This window comes from Lissotriton helveticus, chromosome 3_1 (assembly GCF_964261635.1).
Source record: "Lissotriton helveticus chromosome 3_1, aLisHel1.1, whole genome shotgun sequence".
In the NCBI taxonomy this organism is placed as follows: Eukaryota; Metazoa; Chordata; class Amphibia; order Caudata; family Salamandridae; genus Lissotriton; species Lissotriton helveticus.
Genome location: NC_136061.1, coordinates 806,936,978 through 806,961,728, shown reverse-complemented (window position 1 = coordinate 806,961,728; position 24,751 = coordinate 806,936,978). Strand labels below are relative to the sequence as shown.

General features: G+C 41.3%; 1 protein-coding gene across 1 annotated transcript in view; it reads right to left on the bottom strand.

The window, feature by feature from the left end:
- Window positions 1–211: 211 nt before the first annotated feature.
- Window positions 212–24,751, bottom strand: part of OTOG (otogelin) — a 1,048,712-nt gene continuing 1,024,172 nt past the window's right edge. The window contains exons 54-55 of the mRNA XM_078682941.1: window positions 7,200–7,279; window positions 212–1,455 (exon numbers count right to left, since the gene is read on the bottom strand). Of these exons, the coding sequence (XP_078539067.1) occupies window positions 1,255–1,455; window positions 7,200–7,279 (281 nt within the window). The 3' untranslated portion in view covers window positions 212–1,254. The remainder of the gene's footprint in view (window positions 1,456–7,199; window positions 7,280–24,751) is intronic.

Sequence of the window (24,751 nt, the reverse complement as noted above, 5' to 3'; positions counted from 1 at the left end):
ATTTTCGGTACCTTCCTGTTATCTTTCTCTGAAATTAACAATAACAGGTTATTTATTAATTAAAATAAAAATAAACTAAAACGTTTAAATATTTTTGGGAAAATCACTGTTAAATAGTCTGATATTGTTTTAACAGTATTTTTGTTCTTGTTTTTTTGCCTGTAAGCACAAGTGACAAGCCAAAATAGTAAATTCATGAAACACATGGCAGTCATCCTCTTTAATGGTACGGTTTATAGTCTCAAGAAAATTAACACAAATTACAATCAGGTTGCAACAAAATACAAAAATGGGTTTGCAAAAGACGTCTATTTCCATGAAATGAAGAGGTGTGCCACTCAGTTTGTGTGTACTATTCTAAAAATAAATATAAAACTATTTTCTAAAATTGTGAAACATTTCTAAATACTATAGCAAAAATCGAGATTATTGTGTACAAATTACGTTTGGTGTTAGCATCTGTTCAGTGATTAGAATGATCCTCCGTCTTGGCCGAGTGAGGAAAGGTATGATCGATAATATAATTTATTTCACAAAAAAGAACACGATTTCACTTCATTCTTCAGTACTGCTTTCCACAGTGTCCTGCTCTTCTGGCTTCATTCGGTACTCCACTACTGGCATACGACTTTATGCAATTTGAAATATTCCACTAAGTGGTGCCAAGTCCCAGTTCAGACTACAAAATTACTCAGATAAAAAATTTCCCTGATACACCCTGCGTGTTCTTAGCTGTGGGTGCATGCATGCCCCTTTGTAATTCTAAAGGCAGCAGAGTATGACTTATATGTACACATGTGGATCTATTAAACTGTTAACATTTATCATGCAGTTGGAATTGGTATTGAATACCCTGTGTGTTTTTCTTGCATTGATATCAAGACTATCAGAAGAACCTTGTCTTAAATTAAATGAAAATAGAACCTGAAAGGGGCCTACTGCATAGTAATATACGAGGGATACACACATAATGGCAACAATTAGGCAAATTTACCGTTTGCATTGTTCTCCTTTTCACCCTAGCAGTCTTGTTTTCCTGTATAACGTTGGCACATATTTAGAAAACCAGCATTTCTGAAAACATCCAAATTATTTGTTTAGAACAATACTTGTATAAATGGCATTGACAGAATAAATGTTTATGTAATTCCTATTTCTGCTGCAACTTTATGTTCTAAGGTAAAAAATAACTTTATCATATTTATTATAATTTACATTTTACACAAGTGCAATGTATAGTCCTTTTTAGCTGTTTTATGACCACTGGCAAGAGCAGTCTGTGGGTTCTTGAATGGTGTAGTTGACCCAGGTTGAGTTACTGCTGCAGTATAACTGCACAACTCGTCTTTGCAACCCAAGTTCTCTGCAGCATTTGCAAAACCTGGCATATGAATTGATGTTATAGTTGTAAATGCTGGCAGACGGGCACTTCCCGTCACAGGAAACTATGTTCACCTGACAATAAAAGGAAAATAAGACAATTAAACAGTTAGAATCTTAAATAAGATCTGATGCTAAAACACTGCAATAAAGTGTTTACACATGTGAAATAAACTAGATTGTGTACTGGCAGTTATAATGCATTTCCAATGTGACACTGCAAACAATGAGTGGAGCGTTGTACGCGAGTCTACTCTCCCACTCGGATGGTCCAGCAGAGGACTCAAGTGGTACCCATCAGTGTGGAAGGGATTATTTTGACAAAAGTGCTCCTTCTCACATGGCTGGTACATATAAATATGTCTGAAAAGAAGTGGGTGTGCCTTTGTAGATATGAGGTGAATTGGTCAGTTCTAATTTTTCATATTATTGCAGTGATACAATATAATCTCTCAATTCCAAATAAAAGCAAACCTATAATATACGCGGGATAATAACAAATCTGTTGAGTACCTTATATAAGGATAAGGAGTAGTCAACAATAGGGGCAAAGTAGTTAACTATACAAACTGAAGATATGAATATTATTAGGTGACAAGTTTTTCCAATCCACGCTGCCTTTCCATCACTGGGTATTGAATAATAAGTATCCTGAATCCTGACATGCTTTTCTAAAATACTTCGAAACCTCATGAAATGTATGACAATGTTGTCATTTTTCAACTGGAGACTGTGAGGAATTCCCGTGACAGTGATCCATGATTTCGGATCGACCTTCTACTCGTGCTTAATATCACGATTTCTTCTGATCATTCTGGATATCAGCCAACCTACATCCACATATAAAGCTCTAAAATACAAAGAAGAGCCCTAACAGATTCGTTGGGCAACTATTATCCATTCGGAACTAGTACCCCTTCCTGAAGATCAGCCTGATACTTTTGACGTATCTAAGGGGTTTTATTTTGATGAAAAATTAAGTCCTGATGATGGTCTTATAGATGACAACATACAAGACCGAAACGTCGACCAAAGACATCAACTTCTCAGCATTGCTTGCACTGAAGGACACCACGATACATTTATGATTTTGGTTTTCCTCATGTATTAACGGAGTTGATGTATTGTTATGAAATGACCAGTTGATATAGATATACTGCTTTTCATGACTTTTATTTGAAAGTTTTGTTCTGTTCTTTGTCCCCATGAAATTCTCTTTGTGATTAACTTCAATACAAATAATTTCAAACATAACCTTCCTCTGCTGTGTGCTTCTTCTCGTTACTGTATTGTTTTACTTTTGTAAAAAACTGGTGATTAATATCAGAGTAATCCTGTGGATACATTTGTTTCAATTTAGTAAAAGAACCTACAAATAATTACTACATTTATTCCAATCGATTTACAAACAAAATCCCGGGTTGCACGTAAGGCAACTGTTAGAGACACTCTAATAGATACACAAGCTAAATAAAGACCATAGAAGCAACCTATCATGGTTAGAGCAAGAAATTAAGGCCCTAGAGACTCGTCTCATCTCTAATTTGGATGCCCCCACACTCATTCTCCTAGCAAATAAGAATAATGAATACAGCAGGATATTGAGTGAGAAAGCAGGGTTTTGATTTTAAAAAAACATGAGCTTGAAACGGTGTGAAGCAAATAACGGAAAAATACTCGTGTCCTTTCTAAAACACAAACAACTCCAAAAGGGCATCACTACGATCAAAAAAATGAAATGTAACGCATACAAATCCATACAAGATACCGTAGGTCTTCAGAGACTTCTATGAATTGATCTATAAGAATGACTCCCAGTCTTCCACCGAAATGTGCAAGGTGTACTTAGAGATTATACACCTACCTTGCATCACCGGGGAGGATACAAAAACAACTCAATTTGATATTTAGTTCAGATGAGATTACAGCAGCAATTAAAACCCTCAAACCAAACAAAGCCCCGGGTCCAGATGGTTTTACTGCACATTTCTAATAGTCAATTGCGTTCCTTCTCGCCCCTACACTATTAGATCTTTTCCACCACTTTGCAGAGGCAAGAGCTGTATCCTGTATCAGGCACCACAAGTGAAGCCACAAAAATAATGCTACAGAAAGAGGGTAAGGATCCAACACTTGTTAAAACTATAGACCTATTTCACTAATAAACTCAGATGCAAAGATCTATGCTAAAATCCTACATAAAAGACTGGAACCTTTACTTACTGCGCTTAAGTAGTCATGTCAAAGTTGGATTAATGAAGAATAGCATGTCCAATGACAACTCAAGCCTCTGTGACATATCCTAGAAAAATCTAAGACCACTTCCGCCGATACTTTAGCGATAATATTGGCTGCTGAAAAGGTGTTTGATAGGGTCTAGTAAACATTTCTCTGAGAAACACTATTAAAATTTAACCTTGGTGATGATTTCACCAGAATGGTGATGACACTCTATAGTAACCCTGAGCTAGAGTCCGGGCTAGTGGTCTCTTGTTGCCTTCCTTCACACTAGAGAGTGGAACGAGGCAGGGCTACCTGCTGTCCCCTTCCCATGTTATCCTGACCATGGAACCCTTGCACCATAACATCTAATCAAATGACTTGATCTCCGGTATTACCTTTAGCAGAACCACTGTGAAAGTGACAGCTTACTGCAACGATATCTTGATTGTGACTGAGAACGCACGTCATTCCATTAATGCACTAATACATAGAGCAACGCCTACTCCTTTTGTTGCAGGATACACACTCAACAAGAACAAATCAGAGGTCAAGGGATTAAGCATCTTATACACCAGAAGCCTCTAAGATAACTCAAGGCTGGTGTGACAACCACAGTTTTTAAAATACTTAGGCATTGAATTTGGGTCAGATCTGATAGAAACCTTACAACACAATGTAAGATTGACATTAAAGAAAATAGAAGACTTGTTGGCTGGGTAGAATCTTACATCTATCACATGGTGGGGGGTGTATAGAGACAGGTAAAATGATAGTGACTCTAATAGTCAAACACCTCATGAGCATGTTGCCATTATCCCTGTCTGAGGACTCCCATCAAAAATCAGGATCCTAGGAAAATTCTAATGGCAAAATAAATGCCCCAGGATATCAATCCAAAAATTAGGACTTTACACACACCTGGAAGGAGTGAATTTGGCTGACTTTAAAATCTATTAAACTGCATTTCTGGCTAGACAGGCCTCCTTATGGTTCTCTCAGCTGCCAGAACTGTCATGTCTCTTAGTTGAAAGACAGATTCCTGAAGATATAAATCCCATTATGCTCTTGTCCACCAACATCAGACCCTCCCATCCATCCAAATATATTTTCAACAACACTAAATGGGCAATCCTAACTTTAGATAAACTTCTAGAGGTCCTAATAAATTATTCTAACTTGGCTTTGCTCTGAAATAATTTTACATTTAAAATACATGGCACACATGTGTATTGGCATTCCTGGTCATCCAAGATCATCCTCTTCTTGCAACAGTTAAGCATGCAAAAATCACCTCGCTCCATGAAAGAAACCCAGCACCAGTATACTCTGTTGGAGTTGGATTGCAACTACTTCCTTAAACTTAAAACTTACATATCCAAGTCCAAGTTCTACCACAGGGACCCCTCTCTGCTTACACTTATATCCTCTTGCAACAAATCCAGTCACTAAATATCCAAATTTTACCACCTTCTAAGTCCTAAATCCATGCACTTGAATTCTATCTTATTTAAAGAAATGGAACGGGTCCAACACCATATCTCCAGATGATTGGAGACAGATTTGGAAATCGGTTATTTCTTATAAAATTAACCCTTCCTTTTCTCAAACTAAATATTGGCTCCTCCAAAGGGCCTTTTAGACACGCACACATCTCCACATGTTGTCTCTTTAGGGAAGACCCGACATGGTGGAATTGCAATAAGGAGATCAGGGACTTGCTTCATCTACTCTTTTATTGGAGCCCTATCTCCCTATCTTCCAATTAAACACTGAGGGGGATAGTTACAATAAATTGTTGGAGTGCGGTGTGATTCAAAAATTGGTAACTCCGGGCTCTGACATTTTTTAGATGCAAGGATGCACTGTAATTACAAAAATATGGCACACCCCTGGGTTTCCCCTAGCGCTGATGTTACAAAACCTGCCTAGTGACAGTGCAGGCAACCTTGCACCATGTTGCAAGGGTGCCTGCGATGCAGGGAAGATTGTTTATGCAGCACACATATAAAGAACAAAATGCGAAGTCAGACAGGTTTTGTCTAGCCTTAGTTTTTGGCACTGCCCCATCCTTGTAAATATGAGCCAGCATTAAAAAACAATGGGTATTTTATTGGAATGCCCACAGCAACACCCATTGTCCATTCCTTTGCTTTAGCGGACTGCTGCGGTATGGGGTATATTTACATGGTGGCAATGCCACCTTCCAAATATGGGGTAGAGAGCAACGTCACAGGAGCGTAAGAAGAAGTGATGCTCCGGTGGCGTTAGGGGCTTGTAAATATGCCCCTGAGTTGGGTGCAATTGTGGGTTTCATACATGTCACTTCAATAGACACGATTAAAGACTCTGCTTAGTACACGTCAGGTATATCATACACCGCACACAGTGCAAATCTTCATGCTGTGTACTACTCAGATACATCCCACATGACCCACTGCATTGAGATATGGGCCCTATTTAGTGCATTCATGTGGAATATAAAGTTAACCGATTTTCCATATCACCACTGTGCTAAAAGGACATGACAGTAGAACATTACAATTTTCAATAACACACTGGTTTTCATTCTATCCTATAAAGTTGATGCCTCAATGTTGACAATTCTCCAGTATGTACATTGCTGATTTCCATAGTGCTCGAGTCATCACACATGACCAATTTCAATACTATCTCAATTTTTCAAAAACACACGGCTACATTTAGAGTTCAGACGACAGGCTGGTTTGCCACAAATGCGACATAGTACCCTGTCAGCCAAAGTCTCCACCCACCTGCCTCATTTAGAGACAGGGGGACCTTAAGCCAACGGGGCTCCTCCCGTGGAAAACATCCTCCTACGGCCCTGTGGATTAGGGGCTTTGGAAGAAGGGCATTACACAGCCCGACTTAGTTAGAATTGATAATGTAACGTCTTATTTCCTGTCTCTTACTGCCAAAGGTACAGAAAAAATAATAATGACATTCACACCCCAAGAGAAAAATCCCAGGGTGTTTGGATTCATTACCTTTTTTTGTTCATTTGAATCAAACTCCCTGTTAGTGAGTTTGTTTCTGAAAAACAAAATACTGTAAAAATCTGGTGAACAGTCATCCCAGTGGCGTAGCTAGGGGGAGTGGTGGGGTCGGGGGTGGAGCGCCCAGGCGGCACGAGTTTTCAGGGCAGCGGCTGGCCCCCCTCCCCCACACTTACCTTTGGCCACAAGAATCGCCAGCAAACCCCCCCGCCCCCGCGGCAAATGCAGGGGCCTAAATCGTAGCTACGCCACTGAGTCATCATAAAACCGAAGACTGCCACCAAGTGCTTTGTACTGTGAAATGAACTGTCTTGATGGCAAATCCTTTAAAACATGTACAGAGGTGCCCTTGGGTCAGTCTTGCATGGACGTTTTGCATTTTGAATATGTTATGTAAATAATCTGGGTCCCAGAAATAGTTTAGCATTGATGCCTAAGCTGTCATTAAAAGTTGACCTTCTGATATAGCAGACAGTCAGAAGAGCTTTAAATAGTGTAGAATATAAATATACATGAATTAAGCAAATGCATATCATACTTTAAATTTTAAATGTGTACATTATCTGTTCTTAGGATACTCACAGGAGTGTTACTTCTGCAGTCATTCTTTCGTATGGTCATCCTCACAGTAACCTTTTTACAAAATTTTCCATCTTCTTTGCCTGCAATAAAGAAATTAAGTGAATAATGTTAGAACGCTGCTTTGAATTCAAGGAAGAAATTATATTTTATTTCAAGTATGTTTCAAAAATAATTTTAAAAGAGGGTCCAAGAGAGGGTTTTCATTAAAAACATATTTGTATATTTTTGGTCTTTGGAACTTAGCATAACTTATGAGCAGCACTATGGAAGTGAAATGCCGCAACAAACTCTGATGAACAGTGGAAGCAAATATGAAGCCCTTTATGTACACAGCTATTAGTAACATAAGAAAATTATTGGTAGATAACAAGCTTCTATCAGTCTGTCATCCACTAGATCCTATGTGTTGTGGTTTGTATTCTTCCAAGAAGTCCCAGGGAATGTTCATACAAATAGAGCCTTCATCTACAGTAGCCTTTGTTCCTAGACTGTCCTGTGCCTTTGTACGCAGACAGGTTGATTCTATTCAAGGCAGAGAAAGACACAAGGAAAGGCTGTAAATGGAAGGTTATTATTTCTTCTGATTGATAAATATAAAAGCACAGTTAATGACGGAGGCCTCTGGTCCTGCCAGAAGGTGTGCATCAGAAGGCATAGGCTGTCAGGTCCAGTAAGGTGGAAGGGACCAATGATGCCATTATTTATCCATTGGCTCCTTCCACCTTTAGGTTGAGCTTAGGCAGTGCATGCACTGTTTCTTCGACACATACGGCTTTCATTTTGTGTCCATTGCCTTTTTAATTGTCCCTTCGATTGTCACTCAAAAATGCTTGCTTGCTTGTGTTTAATCCTTCCTCTTTGTTACTCCTTTTTGTGTTTGGTTCCTCCCACAGATCACCACCAAATAACTGTTTAACATTACGCTTCTGTGTATAAGTGTACATTTGGGGGACTATTTTTTCTTTGATTCCCGCTTGTGTAAATGTTTGACCGTCTTTAGGATCAGGTTTGGTGCCCTTCAATTAATCTGCCCGTCCTGTTCAAATACTGAGATGAAATGTCAAAAGCTTCAGATGCTGTTTTTGAAATCACCTTTTTAATTTTCTCTGACTTCAGGGGCCAAGGATTTTCCCCAAAACCCTCCCACTTCGCTGCTAGTTGCTTTAGTGAGCCTAAGGGCAAGGCTTGTGCAACTCCTGTCACATTTTCTCTGACGCTTGCTTCTATAATGTGAACTCAAATGACCTGAAGTTGTTGGCACGCTTTACAAGAGCACTAGTTTCATTACACAATGTCAGATTAAAATGTTGGGGGCATTTTTATATAGCACAATCTCCACTGAGCCAAAGTTATTGAAGTGCAATACAAAAGCGCCAGTTATATTACACAAGGTCAGGTTAATTGTTTCGTTTTTAGGTGCTCGGAGATTGTGATGGCGATGCAGCCCCTGTTTATTCATTTTAGGTGTGAGCAGAGTGTGATGCCGATGCCGCCCCTGTTTATTCATTATTTCTCCTCTAACTGACAAATGGGAACAGCGTTCCTCCCTCCCGCCTCCCCCCATGTCACTGCATGCATACCCCACTGCCTTATGCTGTCATCTTCCTGCTTTAGAGCTCTAATTTCAAAGCACATTCACTGCAGCTCACCAGGGATGGAGAGGTCTTTATGATATAATGAGAACTTGAGCAGCATGAAGATGTTGGAGTGCTTTACATGAGCACTAGTTACATTACACAATGTCAGATTAATTTTTGGGGACATTTTAAAAGAGCACAAACTCCACTGACTCCAAGGTATTGAAGCACTTTACAAAAGCACCAGCCGCATTGCACGAGATCAGGTTAATTTGTTTGTTTTTAGGAGTGCAGAGATTAAGTGATGCAGACGCTGTCTGTTTAGTCACTATTTCCCCTTAACCTGATAAGTGGGAGCATTTTGTTGTTGTTGCTATGACTGGGGAAGGGAAATTGCTGTTAAATGGATGGTGTGAGCTGTGTTTTGAATGGAAATCTTTTGAGAAGGGTGCCTGGTGATTAGAGGCCTGGGGGAGGAGGGATATGACATCTCCACAATTGGAAAGTACTTCACTGCTCTTTCTTATGACCGAGTACTACAGAGCAGGAGCAGCCCCTGCTAGCCTTTTGGTTAGAATTGAGCCTAGAATCCTCTTAGAGGACAGGGGGAAGACAGCAGAATAGGCGCACCCCAAATAACTGGACCTTCGATAATACATCGAGTGAAGAAGAAGAGGAGGGCCCGCAGAGTAGTAGGGTCAGATTCAATCAACAAGACAGAAATAGTGATAGATACAGTGAGGATTTAGGCGCATTGCGTAGGTCTTTTTTAGGGCAGGGACAAAGAACCAACAGAGGGGAGGACAAATAGAGAGAGGTCGAGGGAGGGGCAATTCAGCCCCACAATGGCAATCCTTCTCCCCCAGAATAACACGCAGTCGGGGGAGGAACCAAACCTTAATAACATTGTGGTTAATTTTTCTGACTATGAACTGACAACAGATGAAGAGAGTGCCTTAAACAAGGGTTTGGGGTATGTCCTCACTCCAATACATGATTCTTTTAAATGCAGCGTGGAATACCATGAAACCATGCGCAAGATAAAACTTAAAAAATTCTTCGCACACAAAACTCAAGATTCTCCTGCATTGTTTAACACCGATCTTAAAAGACCATCACAATTCTGTCCACCGTCCACCTCTCTAGGACCTGATGTTGCAGTTTTTGAAGCCTAAGTTTTACAAGATATTGTCAATTTTGAAACAACGAACAATAACCAAAAGCTTAGAAACATGACAAAAGAATACTGGAATGCAATTAAGACTAACGCGTTTCTTTCTGCAAATTTATCGGGACTACACGCGGGACGCTGGCGCATTTTTACTCGAGGTAAGGTCGGGTTTTAGAAAGTGGGAGAAACAATAGTTTAGCCCCATTCACCCAATATATATAACTCTAGCCTGTGATTTTTTTCACAGAGGCTGGATACACTAATACAAACAAGGCTGAGAGGGTGGATATAGCTCTTAAGTCCTGGGTCCATCGATATAACATAAAAATGTAAGTATAGTGGTCTCATTTCTAGACTTACAAGCTATATAGAAGAGTGATACTAATGGGTGTCCTCTGTCTATCTTTTAACCCTTAGAGTTCCACGAATGAGGAGACGTGTGTAGATACTTTTTACACGCCCCTTACTTTCATTGTGGCCATCGTACCGCGTGCACATTAATTACTATCTGAACGTCTTTTAAGTGAGTATTGAGATCTCGCCTCATTTAAATTTTGCGATGGAATGTGGCGCTTCTGGATAACTAAGCGGATGTATAAATATGTCTTGTAGGTATGATTTTTACATAACCACAGACATCGTATAAGCTACTGCATACCTGGAACTAGCACCAAGTATTAAGACGTGAATAAGATGTAAGTATTGCATCTTTTTAGTCGCATATCAAGGATTTTCAATCGAGATAAAGATAGTGATATCCAATATCAAATTTCCCTTGTGATTTTAGCTTCTTGTATCCATCCATCTTTGGCTGAAAAAACTACGAAGCTTTGTATGCCTTTGATGGGAGCTTGAACAAGGTAGATATATGGAAAGGTTTACAGATCCTCTTCACATAGGAGGAGGGCCAGTGTATATACTTATGCTCCTTGCATTATGTATTACAGACATTTCTGTGTGGTCTTATCAGAAACCTGTTGTTTCGCTGGACGATGACCTTTAGATCAAGGAAGGCTGCTTTTTATCCCGAGCTTAAAGGCAGCTTTGCTTCAAAGGTTTGTGTCTTATACAAGCTATAGCACTTAGAGGGACCAGTAGACTGCTTTGTTGAAACAAACCATTAGCCAGTATGAACCATACTAAACCGCTAAGGCTAGCATGTACATATGTTATTTGATCAGTAAAAAAATGGCAATGAATTATGTGAAAGTTTTAAATCCCTATGATCGCTATGTCTTGAGTGAGAAACTGTGATATGGCTCTTATGTGAGCTGACCATTGCAATTTTTGCAATGCAATTCTTGTTTTCAAAAAAATTTATGTTTAAATGTCGATATATGAGTAGTCTAAACGCTTTGTCGGGTCGAATAATATAAGTAGTCTTAAAGTGTTATCGTGTCGAATTATGTAATGTGCCTACCGTTGGAGCAATGTATAGATAAATCTAATTCTATTTTAATTTTTAATTTTTAGGTTTCAGCTGTTTAAGTGCAAGGTTATTTTAACTAAATGATTTCTGGATTCTAAAACAAATTTTGTTTGAATTTCAGAAGTCTTTTGGGAAGAGAGTTAATATATTCCTGATGAAGGCAGCTATACTTTAATTGCCCGTCGAAACGCGTTGAAACAAAGGGAGAAGTACAATATACACTGATCAAGGATTATTCTGACTGTTGCGGAATACTAATCTGTACTGTGTACCTCCTTTTTTTAGTAATAGGAAGTGTTTATGATTTTTTGTATATAATTTGTTCCTTCTTTATATTGTCTGTGTTCCCAATTTTAATTATGTCTCTATTTTAATTGCTTTTTTAATGTATATGAATAAACTGTGCAAGCTGAATTTATTAGTTTTTATAGAATTGTGTTATTATTTTGTGCATTGCTTCATTTGATAGGTTTCTGTGTTATATTAATATTTGTCTATGTGTTTGAAAGAATTGGTGTCTCTGAATTAAGGTGCCCAAAGGGAATCTTTTATGACTTAAATGCAATTAAGAGCCTGCAGGACAATCACTCCCTGACCATAAAACCAACTGGAAAGGACGTGGCAGTGGTTGTGATGAATACGAAGGATTATGATGCTGAGGTCAATAGACTACTGGAGGCACGTACCAACTATCAGCCCCTTAGTCGTGACCCCACCGGAGAACTCCAATAGATGATACGTAAGATGGTGGGCAAAACAAAGGAGAATAAATGAGTCACAGTGAAGGAAGCTGAATTCCTTATTATTGAAAAACTTAGGATCCCAGCTTTTTATATCCTTCCTAAAATTCATAAACCCACACGCCCTCCCCCTGGAAGACCGATTGTATCGGGGATCCAATCAATTCTGGAACCTCTGTCGCCAAATCGCCACTTTCTTTTTACGTGAGTCTGTCATTAAACAACCGGCCTATGTTAAAGATACCACCGAGATTTTGAATACTCTGGATGGTATGCGTTTTGATGGTAACCGAGAGTTCTTGGTTACCATCGACATAGAATCACTGTACACCTGCATCCCCCAGGATGCAATGTTGGTGGCAGCAGCGCGTGCCCCGGAGGAGCAAGAATGGTTCTATGATGCGCCTCAGTCATTTGTACTGCAGTGCATAGAATTGGCTCTGACAAGAAACTTTTTTTGTTACAAGGAGAACCTGTACCTCCGGACAACAGGTACATCAATGGGCGCAACAATGGCACCCAGTCTGCCATGTATATATGTTGGCCAGTTTGAGGAGCGCGTTGTCTATCAGCCTACCAACCTCTTCCAGAGGAATATACGCCTCTGGAAGTGCTATATAGACGAAGTGCTCTGTATATGGTCAGGAGCGGAAGAGGTTCTTCTGAGATTCTTAAATTGGCTGAATCAACAAGATCCAAGTCTGAGATTCACCTGGTCATACAGTAACAGCTTTGCAGTGTATTTGGATATAGATATAAAAGTGAATGAAGATGTGTTGACAACATGTGTCCACCAAAAAGCTACAGACAGAAACTCCCTTCTGTCATATAATTCCTACCACCCGAGAGCTTTGAGGGACAATTTGCCGGTTAGGCAGTTTTTACATTACCCCCGGAATTTCTCCTTGGTTAATACATATTTGCAACAATCCGAAGAACTCAGTGAAAGTTTGAAGCAGAGGAACTACCCCATTAAAATAATAAAACAGGCAAAGAAGAGGGCTTTGAACACTCCTCAGAGTGTATTGTTAGAAAAAATCGAAAAAAAGTGAGAGATGAGTGTGTCCCGGTGGTAATGACATTTGATCCGCTGGCTACAAGAATTAGAAAATCTATACGTAAACACTGGTCTATCCTGTCTAACAAAGATTTCAAGATGCCACCGCCAAGATTTGCTTTCAAGAGGGCATGCAATCTGAAGGACAAATTAGTCCATACCCGCCTACCGCTGACACTAAAAAACATTGAAACTACGATTACAAATGGTCAATCAATCAATCAATCAAAGCATTTATATAGCGCACTACTCACCCAGAGGGTCTCAAGGCGCTAGGGGAGGGGGGTCCGCTACTGCTCGAACAGCCAGGTCTTGAGTTGCTTCCTGAAGGCGAGGTGGTCCTGGGTCAGGCGGAGGTGGGTCGGGAGGGAGTTCCAAGTCTTGGCGGCGAGGTAGGAGAAGGACCGTCCCCCTGTGGTGGCTCTTCGGATGCGGGGGACGGCGGCGAGGGCGTGGCCGGTCGATCGAAGCTGGCGTTTGGGAGCGTAGAAGTTGAGGCGGCTGTTGAGGTATCCTGGGCCTTGGTTGTGTAGGGCTTTGTGTGCGTGGGTGAGGAGACGGAAGGTGATTCTCTTGTTGACCGGGAGCCAGTGCAGGTCTCTCAGGTGTCCGGAGATGTGGCTGCGACGGGGGATGTCCAGGATGAGTCGTGCTGAGGCGTTCTGGATCCGCTGGAGTCTTTTCTGGAGTTTGGCGGTGGTTCCGGCGTAGAGGGAGTTGCCGTAGTCCAGACGGCTGGTGACGAGGGCCTGGGTGACCGTCTTCCTGGTCTCGGTGGGGATCCACCGTAAGATCTTACGTAACAAGCGCAGGCTGTTGAAGCACGACGAGGAGACGGCGTTGACTTGTCTGGTCATGGAGAGGGAGGAGTCCAGGATGAAGCCCAGGTTGCGAGCGTGGTCTGTTGGTTTGGGTGCGCTGCCTAGGGCGGGGGGCCACCAGGAGTCGTCCCAGGCGGAGGGTGAGGATCCCAGGATGAGGACTTCCGTCTTGTCCGAGTTCAGTTTCAGGCGGCTGTTCTTCATCCATTCGGCTACCTCTTTCAGCCCTTCGTGAAGGTTGGCTCTGGCGGTGGTGGGGTCGTTGGTGAGGGAGAGGATCAGCTGGGTGTCATCAGCGTAGGAGATGATAATGAGGTTGTGCTGGCGTGCGATGTTTGCGAGGGGGCTCATGTAGACGTTGAAGAGGGTTGGACTGAGTGAGGAGCCTTGAGGAACGCCGCAGATGACTTCGGTGGCTTCTGATCTGAACGGGGGGAGGCGGACTCTCTGTGTCCTTCCGGCGAGGAAGGAGGTGATCCACTCTAGTGCCTTCTCCTGGATTCCGACGTTGCTGAGGCGCTGTGCTAGTGTACGGTGGCAGACAGTGTCAAAGGCCGCGGAGAGGTCCAGGAGGATGAGGGCCGCCGTTTCTCCGTTGTCGAGCAGGGCTCGGATGTCATCGGTGGCTGCGATCAGGGCGGTCTCGGTGCTGTGGTTGGCCCGGAAGCCAGACTGCGAGAGGTCGAGGGATCCGTTCGTCTCGAGGAAGGCGGCCAGCTGCTTGTTGACGGTCTTCTCGATGACTTTTGCAGGGAACGGGAGCAGCGAGATGGGTCGGTAGTTCTTGAGGTCGGTGGGGTCGGCTGATGGCTTCTTTAGTAGAGCGCTGAGTTCGACGTGCTTCCAGCTCTCCGGGAAGGTGGCGGTGTCGAAGGAGGTGTTGATGATGTCCCGCAGGTGGGGTGCGATGACAGCGTCGGCCTTGTTGAAGACGTGGTGAGGGCAGGGGTCGGTCGGAGAACCGGAGTGGATGGAGTTCATCGTGCGGACGGTGTCATTTCCCCTGTGGGTCTTGCACGGTGTGTCCCCCGACTAAGAAAACTTCAAGTGTGTACCTTATTTCTGGTAGAGAATGGTTCCTTACGCACTTCAGCAACTGTAATACCACAAATATGGTGTATAGGCTGACGTGTGAATGCAATCTTCAGAACATAAGCCTTACGTCCAGAAAAATCAAAGTTAGAATACAGGAACACCTTAACAGTGTAAAGTCAGGAAAACTTGCCAAGAAATTGGTGCAACATTGCCATCTACAAAAGCACAGTTTCACGTGGGTTGTCCTGGAAAAGGTAATCGGGAACCCACAGAATACTGGGACAATTTTAGCCTCAAAAGAAGCCCGCTAGATATATCAAGAAAAAAGTGACCAATGCGGGCTTAATGAATTTATTGAGTGAAACAAAGTTGGGTGACTTTTCGAGTAGTCTGAGTGCTTTTTCAGGGGTAAAAATCTTTAGAGAAGGCGGGCTATCTTGTATTGTCCTTATACCTGGACTTGAGAGTTCACTCTTGCAGTCTTAGGGGCTCTTAACATGCTAAAAGATCTTATAAGAGTGGTGCCCTTCTTCTTTTGGTATCAGTGTTAGAGATATTGAATCATTAAACCCTCTATGGACTTTGAAGCAATGTGCTATGTGGGAGGTTTTCTTAAGAGATAACATCAGGATGACCAGTACTTCCATAGAATATGTAATTTCACTATGTCAGTCTGTTATAAATGACATGCTGTATGAACCGTGGTGAAAGTTCTGGTTAACTATTTGGGGATCGAGGCGTTGTGTATATGTAAATACCCTAGTGTAGGAGGCACCGCAAGAAGATATAATATGCGAGGGAGAAGGGATTGTTCGTATTTATGGATAAGTTATCCTCTCTACATCAGCCGTTTGGTATTGAACTGGCATAGTGAAGAGGTCCCCTCTTGTAAGGCAATAATTCCTTTGGATACTTTAAATATGTGCCTGGAAATTAAATTAGAAAAATGATGGCGAGAACTATTGCTTTTGGTGTTCCTTTATTATTCTCCCCGCACCCGTCCGCTTTGTATAAGCCAGAAGTGTGGAAAGTTAGTGTACCGTTTGTTTTAAAGAAAAATAAACAAAGTGAAAAACTTTATTCTGAGGAGGTCTAGCTCGAACACTAGCGCTCCTACATGAAAGAGTTGTCTGTTTTTGGTTTCCCAACACAAAGTGGGGCCCGCGATCTAATACGCACTGTGAAAGACCCCCTACACTTGATTAGTGTCACTCACGTGATACTAGGGGGGAAGTTGAAAACTGGCATGTTTATGATGAGACGCCATGGCAGCTGACAACGCGCTCCGTGAGGCCTCGAGAAGTAAGGAGATAGAGGGTGGTTTCTGTCTCAGATGTGTAAACGGGTGATAGTCCGGGTTTTGAAATTGAAGGAACTGATTTTATGGACGATAAAAACAATACCCCAATTGTGACATAGGAGCTTTTAGAAATAGGGTTGGAATATGCGAGCACGCTACTATGATGGTTAATGGTGAACTGTCTCCCATACACATGTGTTGTGTATTCTTGTACCTGTTTTTTGTTCTGCACGTTGATCAATAAGGCTTTTAACTGTTTTCCTGATTATACTTTAGATTGACATAATGACTGTATGGTCATTTCACAAGGAGGACTCATAAATGGAGTTCTGTAGGTGATCTCAGAAGTGAAGCTGGTATACAAGACTTTGGCTAACTGAGGGTAAATATTGCCAAGCACACAGGTTGAAAACAATGTGTTTTCATATTTTCGGGCTGGTATGGGGGTGAATAATGTAGTATTCTGTTGTGTGTCTATTTATTGTATTTGACAGTCTTCCACAACGTTGTGTCAAATACGGGTGCTTTGACTAAGTGCTTTTGGCCCTGATGAATTTGCCTAAATTACTGCGGCAAAGAAACATGTTCGCATTTGAAAAGGTATGCATGAATGGCAACCTATTCATTTTAATTTGATAAAAACACTCAGTAAATAATAAAGGATTGCTTTGTGAGTGTTTTTTCAATTTTAATATCACACTTGGTTACATCGTGGAAGTGACCTATTCTACTTCACTGCACTTGATTCTTACAATTTTTTGTTTGGACACTTTCTTTCTTTTCTTTTTGACAAAATGACCACCAATGATGATAAAGGTGGGCACAATTGGTGAGTACCAACCAGCTATGCCATTGGTGGTGCGCACGTGAGGGGTCATTTTGTCTTTTCAAATTTTTTGTATTATTTCTCACGGTTTGGGATTGTGGGGTTTACATCAGGCCAGTTTGAAGAAACCCTGTTATTGGAGGACTGTCTTCTGTAAAAATTGTTTTTAAAGAAAGGCGACTAAACGTAGTGTGACTACTTTAAAAATGTATTAAAAAAACGAGTAGTATAACTTAGTAAAGTGCAGTAATTCACACACGTTAATGAAAATTGGAAAGTTAATAAAAATCGCCTTAGAAACCTGGTTTTAATGTGTTGATGTTTGATGAGTGAAGGGCGACCAGGTTCTCTTTTACCTCTGTTGCTTCTTTGTGAATACAACCCACCATACACGTGCCTTACATGTAAGAATAGGAAAGGTTAGGGGCAGGTGGGTTCACTTGCTTTGACGACATGGCAGTTTAAAACTGCGCACAGACATTGCAGTGGCAGGTCTGAGATACTTTTTCAGGGCTACTCATGTGGGTCTCACAATCAGTGCTGCAGCCCACTAGTAGCATTTGATTTACAGACCCTGGCACACTTAGGGCACTTTCTAGGGACTTACCCGTAAATCAAATATGCCAATCATGGATAAGCAATTATGATTAAAATTTACAGAAAGAGCATATGCACTTTAGCACTGACTATAGCCAACAGCAACAGGTCAGGAAAAAAAAGCGGAAGAAGCAAAACTTTTGGGATAACCCTGCAAATAGGGCCAAGTCCAACAATTAAGAAATCACAGTTTCTAGATGGTTGATAATTTTGTGTTTCATTGTGTTGTCTTTTTGAAAGGAAACTGCTTAATCGAGTGAAAATAGCTGAAAAGGCATTATGCCACTCTGTTTTCTTTAAAAAAAAATTTTTTATATAATTTCCTGAACAACATTACACAATAACATCGGCATTTCAATATCTGCTTCAGCATCTTGTATTCCCAGCCTCCCCGCAATATACAGCAAACCGCATTGTATCCTGAAAATGTGTAACATTAATCATGGTGACTTGTCACTTTATGTGGTACTCTTCATCCCAAGCCATGATAGTCCCAGTCTATTAAACTATTTGTGCAGTATCTAGACCTGTGAATGTGCATTCCTATGGTTCTAAAGTGTATTCACTTCACATCCTATCATATGGATCCTTACCTAACTTCTTCTTCCTCCCATCCTCCCCATATGTTCTCATATTTCCACGGGCACCTTCGTCCTTTATATATTTCCTTCTCCATTATCATACAGGCATCCATCCCAGTCTTTAAATCACTGTACATCCACACAATCCCATTTCTGGGCAACATCTCTTTTAACTACCATGAATTCAACATTAATTAGAGTTACTAAGTATTTTGTAAAGTCTGAGGCATTCCATATACCACGTGGGATCATCTTAGAGTATGCCTGTATGCCTCCATTCATTGCCCCCTCCAGCCTTTTGAGAACAGTGTCCCAGAACATTTGCAGCTTTGGACATTCCCATAACGTGTCTATGAATGCCCCACCTCTCCACAGTTCTGTCTTTCAAATTCTACTGTAATAGATTTGATGTACTACTTATAAGTGAATCAACCTAAAGCTAGCTTTATTCACAAAATCCACCGGACACCTGATTGCAGATTGACAATTATCCTCTTCTATATCCTTAATGTCAGTATATCGGCAATTGTAGTTTCCCTAGCTCAGTCTGTGTGTTCCTCAATGCTCTATGTTTGTGATATAGATTTTGTTTCCATCTATCCACTGAGAAGTAACATGTCTTATGGTGACTTCTCCTGAGTTTTCTCTTCCTTTAATATTTACACTTGCAGAGCATACCTTAGTTGTATGTATCTAAACATTTGGTCATTGACATACTCTGCAGGTGCGCAAACTGTACCACTCCATTGGCATCCAACACATCTCCAAGTTGAGACAGTCCAATATCATCCCATTTACAGAACCCCATAGGTTCAGTGACCAGTGGCAGGTTAGATCCCATCTACAGATGCTTTGCTGAGTCTGTGCCAAGTCTGGACCATTGTCGCAGAAGCCAGTATGAAGTCCTTCCCTAGCTTCCCTCCAAATATCAGTGTATGTAGCTTTTGTTGCCCGGTCATCCAGAGCCACGAATGCCCATTCATGTATTAAAACCATATGGGATTGCGATTCCTCCTTCATGCTCAGACCTGTGCAGTGTTCTCATCCGATTCTCTTCTAATCCCCTGTCCACAGCAGTGTCCTCAGCAATGCACTGATTTTTACAAACAGTGCGCTGGGCAATGCGTATGGGCAGTTATGCAATGTATATAGCTTCAGTGGTATAGCTATAATTTTGAACAGTACTGCTGTGCCAAGAATGGACAACTGCAATGCACTCCAGTGCTTGATATCCCCCTCCAGCCTATGCATCATTGGTACCAAGTTGCCATCATAATGTGCATTTGCCTCCTTAGTTATCCATAAGCCCAAGTACTTAAAGTGGTTTGTCTCAACTTTCAATGGGAATTGCAACTCCACTGGCACCAGCAAGCTCTCCAGTGGGAAAACCAAGGACTTCTTCCACTTAAGGGTAAGCTCTAAGAATTCACCCTAGCAACAAAACATTTCACTAAGTTTCGGTTGGGAGGCAACTGGCTCGACCATATATAGCAAGATATCATTCAAGTATAATGAAATCCTCTTCTCCCAGTCGTCATTCCATTTCCTTCCACGTACCTGGGTAACTACTCAAATCCACTCCGCCAGTACCTCTATCGCCATTAAAACAGTATTGGTGACAAAGGACATGCCTGCCTTATATTCCCCCCACCAGGAAATCCTCTGACAGCACACTATTGACAGTAACACACATTTTTGGATTATTATCTAACAGTTTAACTGATTTCAGATATTTGGGTCCAAAACCCATTTTCAACAAGATTGCAAAGAAGAAAGGCCAGACCACCGAGTCAAATGCCTTATTGGAGTCCAACGATTTTATTGCCTAGGGCTGCCTAATGTCTTTAACGCTTGCTAGGTTATTATGTAGGTGCCTAAAATGTTGTCACTGATGCCCTATGTACATACACAGTCGTATTATGAGCTTTTAACTGTAACTCTACTGTATGTACTCTGATGATGAACCACACCATTTTCCCTTACTAATGTATATGCATCAAATCAGCAATTGTTTGCTATTTCTAGCTAATACCTCACTATAACCATATTAGTGGTTACCACTGCGTTGATTGTGAATGGCTGATATAGGTACTCCTTATACTCTGAGACACCAATGTTCTTGCTTCACCACTTCTTAGATGGTGGCACCACTTCACCGTCTCGCGTCTGCTTACATCATCATGTTGTGGCCTCACATTTACATTAATATGCGTAATCATGCCCACCTGGCTCCACACTGACCCACAGCATCACACGTCTGGTTACATCATTATGTTGTGTCCTAGCGTTCACATTAGTACGAGTAATCATGCCCACCCAGCTCTTCACACACCCGGAGCATCCAGGCAATGACCTTGGTAAGAGCACTAAATTCCACTGCCTCAGCCCTTAATTGGAAGGAAATTCATGATACTGACTCTCGTTTTCACTCTTCAATAGTGACATATCCTGGTCCGGGAGCATTCGCTCAACCTTGCCCTAATCACGCTTATCAACATCGAATTCATCAACTGTGTCTTACGGTTCGTATCCTATTACCTGACACATTGGTCATTTTCCTCTTAATGTATGATTCCCTACGGTCAACCAATTTCCTTACTCCTGCCAGGTATTATGAGAACTCAATTTTGATTTGCACCAATGCTCACCCTCTGACCACCGGGTTCTGGACGGCCGCCTGCAAATCCTTGCACAACGGCATATGTGAGACGCCCCACGGACCCTTATACCATACCTCTCAGGAATCACTCTGAACTGGTTTTTCCCCGAGTCACTGAACCACTCGACGGTCTGGATATTTTCTTCTGCGTTAGTCATTACCTATTATGGGTCACACTCAACCTAGCATGCCCTACACACCACAATAGCCTTTCCTAAACTATCAATAGAGACCTATCAACAACCTTTTACACTACATGGTATCTATTGAGCATGCTCACCCAATTCAGGTTGCACTTGTGTCGAACCATACAATGTCTTCAAGACCTTGCATGCCCACGACTTGTGCATGCCTAAATGTAATGATTAAAACTTCCAAATTGGACCTAACTCTAATAACGCATAGTTTCTCTTGTTTTCCCATCCCCCACCCCTTTCCTCTCCCAATCCTTTTCCTTCCCATAGCTACTATTATAATTAGCATTCAGATCAGGCATTATCCTTGTTGTCCTGAAGATGATCCCAGTATTTTGACAAGTGGATCGAAACGTCGTCAACTCTTTGCACATTGACACAACCTTACTGTTTAACAAATTGTGCTATAGTGCCGCAATATCTATTTGTTGGTCTAACTACTTAATAATGCTGTATGCCTTACTATTTTAATGCCAGAGCCCTTTTTCATTTTTTTTTTAAATGTCCCACTTACATGTTGTTTTAATTAATTGTTTATAATAAAATGTATATGTCCAGTCGGACAGTCAAAACATAGATATCAGTGTACTTCTATGTAAATTACAGCAATAATATTAAAATGTTGTCTTGCTGCCCTCTGGGGCATAAAGCTGGTCTGATCAGGGTGGACAAACTCTAATACTACTGCTTTCAAATGTTTTCCAACACCTTTGCCAGCACTTTCTTATCTGTGTTGAGGAGAGTAATCGCATGGTGTGAGTCATATTTCTCACTAGACTTCCCTGCCTTAGGTATCAATATGATTGTTGCAGCTTCTAAGTCCGGTGATAGCGCCCCCAGTTCAAAGGCTTGCATGTACATTGTATGCAAAGGGATTCCTACTGTGCCTGACATTTTCTAAAAGAAATCCACTGGAAGCCCATTAGGATCTGGTATCCTTCCCTATTGCAATTTTGTAAGTGCATCTCTGACCTCTTCCACTCTGATTTCTTTCTCTAACCACTGTACGCTATGTGTATTCAATTATCCAGTAGGGCAATCCCCAGTAAAAAGTCCTATCTCTTTTGATGATGTTGCTGACTGTGACAAATAGAAACTTTCAAAGTAACCTGCAAACACTGCTCCTATTGCTCCACTTTCTACCACTCTCACTCCATCTGCTGTTAATATCTTCCTGACATGATTAGTTTATCTTTCATGATTCTCCAGCCATGTGAGTAGTTTCCCTACTTTATCCCGGTTTCATACAGCTACTTCTGCTTCACTAGATAGGTTGTCTTGTCTTATTCTACTGCTCTCTGTTGGGGCATTCTCTCCAATCTTATCAGATCCTGCTCAAGCTCTGTCATATTTCTGTGTCTCTACCTGCTATTTCCTACCTCCCCTGATATTATCACTTCCCTAATGGTTGCCTTGTAGGCCTTCCGCAATGTCGCTACTTTTTCTACTGAACATACATTGATTTTAAACCGGTGTTTAGTGGCCTGAGCAAGTCATTTTACTTATTCCTTATTCATGAGACACCTCATAGCCATACGTCACTTCTGTTTCTCTTGTGGTCTCAATGTCAGTACTTTGACTGGCAGTGGAGATTGGTTAGAGATTCCTTGTGCATAATATTCGGTCTCTTTGAATCTATGCATGGTCCCTGGTGGAATAAAAATATAATCTATTTTAGACAGCAAGTCATGTGCCCCTGACCAGGATGAGTAGTTTCTCTCTATCCTATGTATAGTTTGCCACACATCTGCCAGATGTTATGCTTGTGAAAACCCTTGCTTCCTCTTGAGTTTAGAGCTAGCCAGTATTGTGCTCCATCTGTCCAAATATGTGTTCAGTACTAACTTAAATTCACCTCCTACAATTGTAAGATTCTCTGCCACTAATTGTCCAAACTTTTTTTAAAGTCGCCTCTGAAGGCCCAGGGGCACATAAGCATTAACCAGTGTTATGTTTTCCCCCTCCCAGTTCACCTGTACTGCAGTCTAACAGTCCACTTCATCTGTCCATGTTTGTGTAATGTGGAACACAAATATTTTCTTGACCAGTATCGCTGCCCCTCTGGACCCATTCGCATAACCTGCAAGTCCCACCAGCCTAAATATCCCTCTTTCTAGACATTCTTAATTGTTACCTTTCATATGCGTTTCTTGCAAGTATACTATCTCAGCTTTGTGTCTGCTAAGTGCTTTCATCACCAGTCCTCTTTTAATTTTATTACCTAAACCATTTATGTCATATGTCAACAATGACAGTGTATGCATCATTTGACGCACTTACAGACAGCCCTTTCTCTCCTGCTCCGCTCCAAGGAAGTAAGTGTATATGTCTGCAGTGCCTGCTTTGTCTGTCAATGTCACTGTGTAAACGGCAACACCACCCTACCTTACCATGCTGTAGTCTTCAAACTGGAAACCACCTCAATTCACAGCATGTCTGTAACTCAAATACCAACATTTTAACAATTCCAAATTCCAGTGAGTGTCTTCCAGTAGTCCAGCTAAGCACTGGTAGTTTCTTTGATGGGACAGTAAGTGTTGCCACAGACCGTTTCTGACTTGGGTCAATAGGTCTCTCCTCTCCCAGTCATGGACTTTATAACTCTGTGCCATGCCTTCTTTTTCAGTACTCTAAACAAAAGAAAGGGTGAAAAGAGAAAGGAAAGCATGTTCCTCTTACCTTACTTCATATGCTCTACAAAAAGAACAAGCTTGCTACTGTCAGTCACTCATGTCAGTTAACTGACGTCTTTATGAAAGCCATCAGTTTTTTTTTAAAAGAACACTCGCCTACCAACCTAGTCAGTGCCATGCTTCATCATTGGGTTCTCACCTAAGATGCACACAGCAGTGCTGCGATGCATGATTACAGCGGAATTGGCTTTTTTCTTTGTGATGAGGTAGATTTGTGAGTGAAATTTTAATATGACCTCCAGGTACATTTCAATAATGGACTACTGGGGTAGGGTTAAAAACGGCGGTGTCTGAGCAGTGAGAAATTAGTGGTCTCTAGCATCCTGGTGTTTGGTCGACATGTTTCAGCCAATAATGCTAGTTGTTTGATTCACAGTATCTTCCTTCAGGTTTAGTTATCAACAACAAGGGCAGCCCTGAAACCTGAACCAGGGGCAAACAATACTAGAATCCTAAGAAAGGTTCAAGTTTATCACTTAAAAACACAATACATACATACATAAACAAAATATTTATATTAATCAAGGGAAAGAATAGTGACCATAAGAAAAGAAGAAGCATTCAAATATAGAGTAGCCATGTATAAGTAAATGCAATTTGTAGAAAATGTATTGACAAAAGATAAATAATTAAATCCAAGGACATATGAAACAATGGCGCTCAACACGGTACACAAACAACAAAGTAAACAAAACAGTGCGTAGTCTAACAAGTACCCGAGGAAAAGATTATACAAAATAGGAAGTTCAGGGCAAAACAAAAACAACACAAGGCAAAAAATGTGTCCTCTTCAGTTTTGGCCACAAATATGCGTAGATGGCATTTCGGCCATAATATAATTAAATGGTCATCATCAGGACAGGACAATGATT